The sequence below is a fragment of the Coenobita brevimanus genome, chromosome 16, assembly GCF_032717465.1.
Source record: "Coenobita brevimanus isolate Jiangsu-jjx chromosome 16, ASM3271746v2, whole genome shotgun sequence".
NCBI lineage: Eukaryota > Metazoa > Arthropoda > Malacostraca > Decapoda > Coenobitidae > Coenobita > Coenobita brevimanus.
In genome coordinates, this window is record NC_136969.1 from 28,996,456 (window position 1) to 29,009,148 (window position 12,693).

At 46.6% G+C, this 12,693-nt stretch overlaps 1 protein-coding gene across 1 annotated transcript in view; it reads left to right on the forward strand.

The window, feature by feature from the left end:
- Positions 1-12,693, forward strand: part of LOC145391028 (uncharacterized) — a 129,587-nt gene that overhangs the window by 81,525 nt on the left and 35,369 nt on the right. Inside the window, exon 3 of the mRNA XM_080265761.1 lies at positions 4,627-4,758. Coding sequence (XP_080121887.1) covers positions 4,627-4,758 — 132 coding nt within the window. The remainder of the gene's footprint in view (positions 1-4,626; positions 4,759-12,693) is intronic.

Below are 12,693 nucleotides of genomic sequence, written 5' to 3' on the forward strand. Positions count from 1 at the left end.
CCTTCCCTATGCCCTACCCTTACCTCTTCCCCTCATTCTCTACTCCCAATTTCTTCCTTCATCCCTATGCCTCACCATGCCCTCTTCCTTCCCAGTTTCCTCCCTACCATGCCCTTACCCATTCTCCCTTCCCTACCTACCATGCCCCTACCCCTTCTTCCTTCACTGCCCACACCATGCCCCTCTTCCTTCCCTATGTCCTACCATGTCCTAGCCCTTTTCCCCCTCCCTATGCCCCCTCCTAGCTACCCCATGCCCCCTCCTAGTTACCCCATGCCCCCTCCCTCTACAAGGTCAAAATGCGGTTAGCCAGGTGTGTGTGAGGGGGAGGGGAGGGGAGGGAAAGAGGGGGGAGGGAGAGGGGGAGAGGGAGGAAGGAGGGGAGGGAAAGGGAAGGGAGATGGCAAGGGGTGAGGGAGAGGGAGGGGTGGAAGGGGAGGGTGAGGGTGTGGGGAGGGGAGGAGGAGGGTGAGTGGAAAGAGTGGGGGAGAGAAGGGGGAAGGTGGAGGGGTCTTTGAGGTGGGTGGGGTTTAGAGATGTAGGGGAGATGAGGGAGAGGAGGGGGACTGGGGAGGAGGGGAGGGGGAGGGAAGGGGAGGGGAAAGGGTGTGGAAAGAGGGGGAGGGGTGAGAGAAGGGAGAGATAGGGAGAACAGGAGGAAAGAGAGAGATAAGAGAAAGAGAGAAAGGAGGGAATACGGGTGGGAGGGTTTAGAAAAGAGAGAGAGAGAGAGAGAGAGAGAGAGAGAGAGAGAGAGAGAGAGAGAGAAAAGGAGAGAGAGAAAGGAAGAGGAAAGGTGAGGAGTGTAAGGTGATGATGAAAAAGAGAGAGAGAGGAGAGAGGAAGGGGGGAAGGGAAGAAGAGGGGGAGGGAAAGAAAAAGGGAGAAGAGTGGGAAGGAAAGGAAGGAATGGAAGAGAGAGGGTAGAGGAAGAGGACGAGAGAAGGAAAGGAGAGGAAAGGGAGAGGTTTTTCGAGGAAGGATGAGAGGGAAGGGAGGGGAGAGAAAAAGGAGGGAGGGAGGAAAGGGAGAAGGGAAAGAGAGAAGGAGGAGAGAGGGGAGGAGAGAGGGAGGAGGGAGTAGGTCTAATTCGAGGAAGGGAGGGGAGGAAAGAAGGAAGGGAGAGAGAGGGTGTTTCGAGGAAGAAGAGAGGGAGGGAGGAGAGAGGGGAGAGGGAGTATTAGAGAGGTGGGGATGAGGGATGAGGGAGTGTCTGGAAAAGAGAGAGAGAGAGAGAGAGAGAGTAATTAGAAAGTAAGTTTTTAGTTATATTAGGATTGACCGCCTGGACAAGACCATAAGGTTTGTGTGGTTTCTCTCTCTCTCTCTCTCTCTATTAACACAATTAGCACACCCACCACCACAGCTACCACAATGCAGACACAATTACCATTACTTTCACTACTGCTACCACAACCACCACAGTCCCAACAGAAATTCCATTGCCACCACTTTCACCACAAATACCACATCTCGGCTACCATCATCACCACCACAACTACCACCGCCTTCACCACAGCTACTACCGCTGTTACCATCACCACAATTGCCACACTACCACAACAAATGCATTTACTGTACTACCTAACCACAAATATTTCACTACCTCAAGTACCACGCTATCATATCCTTCACACCACCACAATCATCATACCACAACTACCACAACCACCCCACTACCACAAGTTTCAATCACCATGCATACCACACACACACACACCACAATTACTTTGCCACAATTACCACACCACCACAGGCCCCAGACACTAATAGTAGTATAGTAGACGTAACCCCAGGCTCCTCTGAACGTGAACCCAGTGGTCTGCAGGCTGAAGTTGCTCATCTTTTGAAATTTACCATCTTCTTTCCGGGGAACAGGGAACTAAAGGGGAGACGTTTGTATAGCCTGGTACTTAAACTCCCTAGTTATATTAGCGCCACCACGTGAAGGCGCCTCTCTCCACCATCCCTAAACACAAACACGTCCCAAAAATGTTAAGATAAGGCCTAGTGTTGCCAGAAGGAGATCGCCGTTTTTTCTAAATATTCTAATATATTGATCTTAAAATCACCTTTGCTATCGATCTTGATGGAGCACAGGTAAACAAAGCTGGGGTGTTTCCGTGTGAGTGGGGTCTGAGTGTAAATATCCGGTGTTTGAACGTTAAACAGTGAGGTACGAAAGGGGTGGGATGGAGGAATGATAGCAGTAATGTGTGTTTGTGTTTGTTGTGCACAGGAATTTACACTTTATTAGAGTGCCATTTCCTTACATAACCCTTGGACGACGAGAGACTACCCCTAGACAGAAAAGTATGCCAGTAACAACAAGAATAATAATAAAAAAAAAAAAAGTTCAGGTTTCTGTCGTCATGAGAGGGTGAGTGAAGAGTGTACATTACAAGAGCGTCATGTAATTATTAACCTTAGACCTCCAAAGGTTTCTCAGTGGAAAGTAAAATCACACGTAAATAAATAAATGTTGTATATATAATGTGGTTGTTGTTACCCGCTTGAGCAGGTGACGCCCCAGTGCAGGAGAGAACAAACCCATTTACTCACATTCACTCTCTCAGCTGTCACAAAATTATGGTTTACAGAAAGCAGTTTTAAAATCATCCACAACCAGGCCCCGAAGATTTACCTCTTACCCTTGTTACTTATTTATTTATATATTTATTTATTTATTGCGTGTTTTATATCACTGAGAGCGAGTCATTACACATAAACCTCTTCCTGTCATCTTGCTCTGTCCCATACATGCCTCTCACCCACCACAATCCTCACACCTCTATCACTGAAAATACCTTCCACATTATCTCTTCGATATTTTCATATTCTCCTTCCTCTTCCTCGCTCCACTTCTGATCTGCACATCTTTATTGATCGTTCACCATTCATTCTGTCCACCTTAAAACATCTTGGTCTCCCCTTCCGTCATATTATGCGGGTAATTTTTTCTTCCCCTATTAGACCTAGGCCCGTTTTCTTGTCGTTTAAGGAAGGTCCCTAACGCCTCATTCTCAGCGATTTATTTTGCTTTTTTTTTTTTTTTTTTTAGCAAGGAAGAAGGAACCAAGGGTGTAGTATACCTTGTTATCCTCTGTGTTATTTAATTCATTCTGATATCACCATACCCTTCACAAATAACGAAAAAAATCATGTCAACCTGCCACACCCAAAACTTAATCGCTAAGGAAGAGGTGCTAGGGAGCCTCCTAGAGCGACGCGAGCACATGCCCTACTTTCATATTCTTCTCTGTATATCTAAGCATCTCATCATCTTCCTCCACCTCTCATTCCCTCAAATTCCTTCCCCCATGAACTCTTCCAAACACAAACACTAACTGCTAAGACGTATTTCCTGTGCGTCTGTAAAAAAAATATATATATATGTAAAAAGAAAAGTCAGAAGAATTAAAAGAATGGTTTACAATGAATGAGGATAAAGGGGTGAATAAGTAGTGTAAATAAAAGAGTGGGAGTGCCGGCGTGTGTGTGTGTGTGTGTGTGTGTGTGTGTGTGTGTGTGTGTGTGTGTGTGTGTGTGTGTGTGCTCGGAGGCGTTGGTGTGTGCGTGTGTTGTGTGCATTTCACAGTCCCTCGCTCCTAGCTCTCCGTTTAATCCCACATTTTATCGTTCGGAAATGAATTGGCTCGCAGGCTTTCGTCTTTTTTCTTTTCTTTTATGGATTTTTATATTTCTTTTAATTTTCCTTTAATGTTTGTTTGTCGTATTATCTGCCCATTCATCCAGTTACTCATCTGTCCATCTATTCATCCATCCACCCATTCATCCATCCATCCATACACCCACACAGTCATCCTTCCATCCATCCATCCATCCATCCATCCATACACCCACACAGCCATCCTTCCATCCATCCATCCATCCATCCACCGATCCATCCATCCATCCATCCATCCGTCTACCCCTCCATTGACCCTCCCATCCACTTTAACCTTTATAATTGGCTTTTCATGTCGTTAATGGGGCAATTAATAGCAGAGGCCTAAGATAAATGAGCCTAAATGATAATGACCCTAATGATCTCATCTCCCTAATAGTCTATAACATTTTAGGGGTTGAAGATGAGAGAGAGAGAGAGAGAGAGAGAGAGAGAGAGAGAGAGAGAGAGGAAGAGAGAGAGCGAGAGAGATCGACAGTTATGAAATTACAGGTAAATGTGAGCTGGGGTAAGTTGGGGCATGTGACTTGCGGTTTTTCTGTTTTATTATTATTATTATTATTATTATTATTATTAATATGATTATTATTATTATTATTATTATAACTACTACTACGACCATCACCGCCATCACCACCACCACCACCACTACTACTACTATTACTACTACTACTACTACTGTCACCACCAGTAGAAGTAGTAGTAGAATGATGATGATGATGTCGATGACGATATTGGTGATAATGAAAATGAAGTTGATAATAGTTCCGATGATTAATACGATGATATTATTATTATTATTATTATTATTATTATTATTATTATTATTATTACTATCATAATTACTATGGTGATGATTACGACGATGATAACAATAATAATAATAACGAAGTGTTAGGTCTGGATATTATATAACTTTTTCCTTCTTATATTTGCAGGGAAGAAGACAGATGTTGAAATTGGAGCGGCAGCCTATGACAACCCACACTTCCAGCACGACGATGGTGAGTTCCTGTTCTGCCACACCTTTCCCACCACACCTGCACCGCCACACCTGCTCCACCACACCTGTACCACCACACCACCACACCTGTCCCCCCACACTTGTCCTACTACGCCTGGACCACCAAATCTGTCCCACCACACATGTCCTACTACCCCTGTCCCACCACACCTGTCTCAAAACATCTAATATACCGCACCTGTTCCACCACACCTGTCCCACTACACCACCACACCTGTCCTACTACGCCTATCCCACCACATCTGTCCCACCACACTTGTCCTACTATCCTTGTCCCACCACACCTGTCCCACCACACCACTGCACCTGTCTTACAGCATCTGCACTACCACATCTGTCCCATCAGGCCTGTCCAACCACATATCCTACCACATCTGTCCCACCACAACTCTCTCACCACACCTGTCCTGCCACACCACCACACTTCTCCCACCACAACTATTCTACCACACCTGTCTTTATCCTGACTTACTGCACCTGTTATTCTTTGGGCACTTTCAGAGGAGGGGGTAGGGATGAGAGAGAGAGAGAGAGAGAGAGAGAGAGAGAGAGAGAGAGAGAGAGGATGGGGATGATGGGGGTAGAGAGGGATAGGGAAGCGGGGAGAGGGAATAGGGATGAAGGAAGGGAGGGAGGAGAGAGAAGAGAAGGGGAGAAGGGAAGATGATAAAGAGAGGGGAGAGAGGAGGAGGAGGAGGAGAGAGAACGGAGATGGTGAATGACAGAGGGAGGGAGGGAGGGGGAGGAAGAAAGTGAAATAGGAGGGAGGGAATATCTACAAGGGGAAAGGAGGAGAGATGTGGCAAGGGGAATCAGGCATAAGCAAGGGGGAAAAGAGAGGGGGGAAAGGAGTGGAAAAAGAAAGAGAGAAGGGGAGAAAGGAGTAAGGGCACAAAGAGGGAGAAAGGAAGGAGGGGGAAAAAGGAGGGAGGGAAAGGAAGGAAAGGGGAGGGAGAGATGACATGGGGTTGAGAAGGGAGGAGGAAGGAGAGACAGGGAGAGGGGGCAATAGGGAGGACGGGGGAGGTGGACACAATACCCACATTCATATTTGGCAGACGGAGGGAATTCTCACCTTTTTGGGAGGGAGAGGTGCGTTGGAAGGACGGAAGGAAGGACGGCAGATAGGTGGGTGGGTGGGTAGGCGAGAATATGGAAGGTGAGGAAGACGAGGAAAAGGTATGTGTGTGAGAAGAATGTGAAAGAGGTGGGTGGGAGGGAGGACGAGAATATGGAAGGGGGAAAAGGAAGAAAAGGTGTGAGAAATGAGAGAAAAGAAGGTGGGTTGGAGGGAGAGAGTATGTAAGAGAGAAGGAAGATAAAAAGTAAATGAGAAAAATGTGCAAAAAAAAAAGTGGGTGGGTGGGTGGGTGGGTGGGTGGGAGAGCGAGAATATAGACGGGGGAAGGAGAAAAGAAAAGTAAGAAAAATACGAAAAAGATGAGTAAATGGGAGAGTGGAAAGGAAGGCATAGAAGTACAAATGTGTGTGTGTGTGTGTGTGTGTGTGTGTGTGTGTGTGTGTGTGTGTGTGTGTGTGTGTGTGTGTGTGTGTGTGTGTGTGTGTGTGTGTGTGTGTGTGTGTGTGTGTGTGTGTGTTTCGTTATTCTGTGTTACGAAGGAAAGCAAACACAAGCCTAATTTTTCTTCTGGAGCTGTTTAGTTTAGAGAAGACTAATTATCACATCTTGCCTATGAGTCAAAAATAATGATAGAAAAATAATAAGGGCTCTCTAGAGGAAGCCAGAATGGAGAAAAGTCATGTGGAATAGGTGGATACACTATACAGAAGGGAAAGGTGGAGAAAGGAGAAAATGTGGATGGAAGGGAAGATGCTTGAGTGGAAGAGAGATAGAAGGGAGAGTGAGACGGGGGGAAGGAATGTGAATGGGAGGGAGGAAAGGGAGAGAGGAGGTGGATGGGACGGGAGGTATGTAAGTGAGACGGGATACGAGAGAATTACTGAAGGAAGGATGGGAGGGAAGAGAGACACTGAATTGGGAGGGAAGGTAGGTTGGAAGAAGGAAAGGAGAGAGGAGGGAAAGAGAGAAGGTAAGTAAGGAGGAAAGACCATGAGGAGGAGAAAGACGAGATATTTAAGAGGACAAGGTGAGTACCGAGAGAGAGAGAGAGAGAGAGAGAGAGAGAGAGTACTTGTTACGAGTATGTCGAGAATGGGTAAGATAAACACATGATGCGTAAGAGATCCGAGGTGAGGTGAGGTGAGGTGTGGTGAGTGGAGGTGAGGTGAGATGAAGTGAGGTGTGGTGAGGTGTGGCGAGGTGAGGTGAGATGAGGTGAGGTGTGGTGAGGTGAGGTGAGGTGAGGTGAGGTGAGGTGAGGTGTGGTGAGGTGAGGTGAGGTGAGGTGAGGTGAGGTGTGGTGAGAGGTGGGTGCCAGGGTAAGGACATCAACCTCTTCTCTCCTAACACGTATATTATATCAAATCCCATCAGTACAACGATCTCTCTCTCTCTCTCTCTCTCTCTCTCTCAGGCTGAAAAGGTGATCATCTCAAGTACTACACTCCATATATATCTCATTATTTATTGTTACCAGACGATTTTATTCAGCAATAGGAAACCGTCTGCTGCTATCTATCTACCTATCTATAGCCCGACGCCCTAATCCCGCAAAGGGTGGCCGCAGGCAAAACGCCTTCAAGTCGCTCTGTCACCCACCATTTGACTACCCTCCCCCCAACTCACTCCCCCCTCCCTCCGTCTGCTGCTGAAGGGGTTAATTAAGGCTATATCAAACCCCTCCAGCTCGAAGTCTAAGCTGAGTAAAATCGTCTGGAGGGGCAAGAATTAAGTGGTAAAAAGCGTCTGGGTAGTGAAGTGGTTATAAGAAAACAGGAAGGCTGGAGAATACCGGTTTGCACACACACACACACACACACACACACACACACACACACACACACACACACACACAAGCTGATAAACAAACTCAAACAGGCAGCCAGAAACCAATCACTCCAGTCCAACCTCTCTCGTAAGGGCGAGCTCAAAAATATGCAACGAATTATCCGATTAATCACCCTTTACAAAACCATTTACTTTCTCATCCAATGAGCTTTCTTCTCTAAGTAGCGGTGAGTTTTGATTGGCTGTCGAGTTTGTTATTGTAGGTAGGGAGTGCGTTGACGAAGGAACGGTAGGAGAGAATGCCATTGGTCACCGTTTTTAAATCCACTTGCCTTCTCGTCCAATCAGCATTCGCCTTTCCTTAGCCCTGTGTTTTGATTGGCTCTCGGGTTTGTTATTGTGGGTAGGGGGCGAGTTGGCGAAGGAAGGGTAGGCAGCCAATGGGAGAGAGGCAGAGGATGGGTACTTCGTCGTGATTGGCCAGAGAGCGGAAGGGTGGGAATAGGGGGTAGGAGGAGGAGGTGGGTTTTGAGAGAGAGAGAGAGAGAGAATAATTGGCCGAACAAGAGACCGGAAGAACTTTAACCCTAAGAAAACAATAATATTACACCTTCAAAAAAAAATCATTACTAAAACAATCTGCTAAAAAAATGAAATATATAAATAAATAAATAAATAAATAAGACGTTCTCGTACTCAAAGGGTTAAGTACGTGAGGGGAAAATCGCTTCATTAATATTTTCTTGGTACCTTCAGACGATTTTTAGAAGCATAGGTAAGGAATTTCGAAATGGAGTCCTTTCAAAATTTGGAATATAATCGTCTGGAGGTGGCTAGAATGAAAAAAAAAATTGTATTGAAGGGGTTGAGTATCTAGTCGGCATATATGTGTGTGTGTGTGTGTGTGAGAGAGAGAGAGAGAGAGAGAGAGAGAGAGGGTATGAGAGAGAAGGGGGTGGGAGGGGAGGGCACAGGTGGGTAGCTCTGGGGCATGGTTGGCCTTGATCGTCCAAACTGGGGGGTGGGGGGAGGGGGAGAGGGGGCAGGGAAAGGGGGAAGGCTGATGTTGAGAGAGAGAGAGAGAGAGAGAGAGAGAGAGAGAGAGCACCAGGTGACTTTATTCACCTTAATTATATCTTTACTGCTCTAAACTTTATTACAATTATCACTAAGCATTGTCGTCTAATTTAACCTGGGACGATTTTGATCAGCTGAGGGAAAACCGTCAGTCTGAAGAGGTAATGTGTGCAATCAACTCTTTAGCTGTGTAAATCCGGGAACGTCTTTTGCTTAATCCTTCTAAAGCCAGATTTATTGCCGTCTTTAAGTTTACTCCTGAGACTGATGTGATGGAGTCTGTTTTTCCCATAGGTGTGTGTGTGTGTGTGTGTGTGTGTGTGTGTGTGTGTGTGTGTGTGTGTGTGTGTGTGGAGAGGGGGTGGGTGGGTGGATGAGTGTGTGAGTGGGGGGGGTTGTGTGTGTGTGTATGTGTGTGTGCGTGTGGAGAGGGGGTGGGTGGGTGGATGGGTGTATGAGTGGGGGGGTTGTGTGTGTGTGTGTGTGTGTGCGTGTGTGTGTGTGTGTGTGTGTGTGTGTGTGTGTGTGTGTGTGTGTATGTGTGTGCGTGTCTGTATTCTGTGTTATGTTTGTGTTCATATTTCTGGACTGAAAAGCCTAACCCAGGGTCCCTACGCTAGTGATGATGAGACATTAACAGAACTGGATGACTTAGACAGATGGATGAATATATGGGTAGGTAGATTGTGTGTGTGTGTGTGTGTGTGTGTGTGTGTGCGTGTGTATGTTTTAATGTATGTATGTGTCTGTGTTTTCCATGCAAATCGTCTACATGTGATGAGGGAGGTGGAGATAATATAGTAGTAGAGGAGCATAAATTTCCGTATTATTTATTTATTTATTTATTTATTTTTGCAGCCTCCTTGAATGAACCTCAATTTACAGTAATGGTCTTTATCAGGAAATTTTAAACCATCCACAGCCAGGCCCCGTAGATTTATCCCTTACGGTTTACCCCGGTTGCATCACTTCTTACATGACGCATATTTTAAGAGCGAATCATACCCCATAAATCATTCCATTCGAACTTTCTCTCTTGCACACACGCCTCTCTCCCTCCTAGCATTCGCTAGAGAGGCGTAGAATAAGGGGAGACTTAAATGAGGTGTTTAAGTGGATGAAGGGTATAAATAAGGGAGATATCAGCATGGTGCTTAAAGTGAGCATACAGGATAGAACTAGAAATAATGGTTTCAAACTAGAAAAATTCCGTTTCAGTAAGGATATAGGTAGAAATTGGTTTGGTAATAGAGGAATAGACGAATGGAATAAGCTACCTAGTAAAGCAGTTGCTGCCTCTTCCATTGAGAGTTTCAAGCATAGGCTAGATAAGCATATGACAAATAAGGGGTGGATATAGAAAAAAGAAAATCTTATAACCAATACTAATTCATAATTTTTCCTTTTCAGGTTACACTATGATAGTCTCTATTCTCCTTTCACACTTTCCTGTAAAATGTCCACGCCAGTTTTTCTATACGGCTTGGTGTTCTTTCTGACCTTTTCCTGCCGGCTTCGGCTGGAGGGTTTGGAGGGAGGGGGAGAGCCTTCTTCTTTGCTGTCCTTATCTCATTCTAGTAGTTCAGTTACTCTTCTAGGAGCTGCCTAGCATGGGCCAACCGGCCTACTGCAGCTATCCTCTCTTCTTATGTTCTATCCTTCCGCCCTCTGCTAGGCCTCACTTTTTCTCTCACGGCTGTATTTTAGGTTAAGAAAAAGTGGGCCCAGTCCATAACAAAAGACAGATTAAAGTGAAAAAAAAAAAAAAAAAAAAAACAGAGCATAACAAGCATTCCATGACTAGGAGAAATGAAAAAAAAAAAAATCCACAATCACATACTCTGTCCTTGTCATTTCATAAGGTCGAGAATCCTACCTTATAATCAAGCAAGCGTCGACCTTGTACCTAGGCCCCCAAGGCAAGCATCCTTCTTTTTTTCTCTCTTTCTCTCTCTCCCCCTCTCCTGTCCCCCCTCCCTTCCTTATCTTCTTCCCTCCCTTTCCTGATCCCTCTCTTCTTCCTGTTCTTCCTTCCCCCTCCCCTTTCAGTCCATCCTCATCTTCTCCCCTCGTCTCTCCTTCCTCTTCCATGCGTCTTCCACTCCTCTTCCTCCCCTCTCCCCCTTTTCTTCCTTCAGCTTCCTCTCCCTCTATCTTTTTCCTCCTTTGCATCACGTCTACCCTTCCTCATCCCTAATTCTCACCCTCTCTACTTTTCTTCATTCCCGCCCTTCCCTTTCACGAATTTTACAAGAGCTTTAGACTAAATGACCCTGCCTCCGAACATCTTCTCTTCTCTCTCTCACCCTCCCTCCTCTCCTATTCTTCTTCTCTCCTCTCTCCTCCTACCCCCCTTCCCCTCCCTTCTCTCCTCCTACCCCCCTTCCCCTCTCTTCTCTCCTCCTCCCCCCCTCTCTTCTTACCCCAAACAACTTGTGCAAAAGCAAGGTGAAGTGGTGCAAACATTCGACCTTGCCTATGTATATTTTCTATGCTCCCCTCCCCTCACCCTTCTCCTTCCACTCCTCTTTCCCTCTTTCCCACTTCTTGCACTCCTCTTTCCCTCTTCCCCTCTCCTTCCACTCCTCTTTCCCTCTTTCCCACTTCTTGCACTCCTCTTTCCCTCTTCCCCTCTCCTTCCACTCCTCTTTCCCTCTTCTTGCATTCCTCTTTCCCTCTTCCTCTCTCGTTCCACTCCTCTTGCCCTCTTTCCCACTTCTTGCACTCCTCTTTCCCTCTTCCCCTCTCCTTCCACTCCTCTTTCCCTCTTTCCCACTTCTTGCACTCCTCTTTCCCTCTTCCCCTCTCCTTCCACTCCTCTTTCCACCATCCCCTCTCCACTCTTCTCTTCTCCCTCCTCCTACGCAATCTTTTCAAGAATAAGATGTAATGGAGTTGATATTCGACCTTGCCTGTGTACGTCTTTTGTTCTCCCCTCTCACCCCTCTGACCCTCTCCCACTCCTCATTCCTTCTTATCCTCTCCACCATCACCCTCCCCTTCTGTCTCCCCCTCCTGCATCACCCTCCTCTCTCTTATCCTCTCTCCCTCAGCATTCTCTCCTCCCGTCCCCCCTACACAACCTGTACAAGAACAAGTTGCAGTAATGGTAATATTTGACTTTGTTGATGTGCATCTTCTGTTCTCCCCCTCACTCTTCTAACCCTCTTCTCCCGCTTCTCTTTCCCCTCTCATCTCTTCCTGCCTCCCCCTCCTCTCTTCCTCTCCCTCCCCCTCCTCTCTTCCCCTCTCTCCCTACCCTCTCTCCCCCTTTCCCCTCCCTCCCTGTCCTCCTCCCCCTCACAAGCTGCACAAGAGCAAGGTTGTTTGGCATAATAAGGCTAATCGACCTTGCCTGTTCTCATCTTCTATTCTCCTCCTCACCTCTCTAACTTCTCCCCCTCCTCCTCCCCTGTTCTCTTTCCCCCTCTCCTCCCCTGTCCTCTTCCCCCCTCTCCTCCCCTCTCTTCTTTCCCTCTCTTCACCCCTTTCCCTTCCATCTCCTTTCCTCTCTCCATCCCTCTCCTCTCAGCCTCATCTCCCCTTTCCCCCTTTCCACCTCCCTTGTCCCCATCCCCATCTCGCTCACTTCCCCTCTCCTCTCTCCCACTCTCTCCCCTCCCTCTCCCCCTACACAGGCTGTACAAGAACAAGATGTAGTGGTGGTAAAATCCGACCTTGCCACAGCACATCTTCACTACCCCCAACAACACAACATCGCACACTTGATTTTTCTTTTATTTTTTTGTTATTTTGTGTATTTATATGCCTATCATTTTTTTAATCCTTTTTTTTTTCTGGTGTTTGTATTTATCCTTCATTGCTGTTATTGGTGTCGAAGAGGGGAGCCTTCACGTGGTGGCAGCGATATGACTGACTGGCCCTGAGATCTGTCTATACAAACATCACTTACTTCCCTCCGAACCCCCACACAAGGGGGATGGTGGAATGCAGAAGAAGGCAAAACTTGAGCCAGAAGTCCACTGGGTTCACGTTTAGATGAGGCTAGGGTGTCAACTACCATCGCTTTTATCA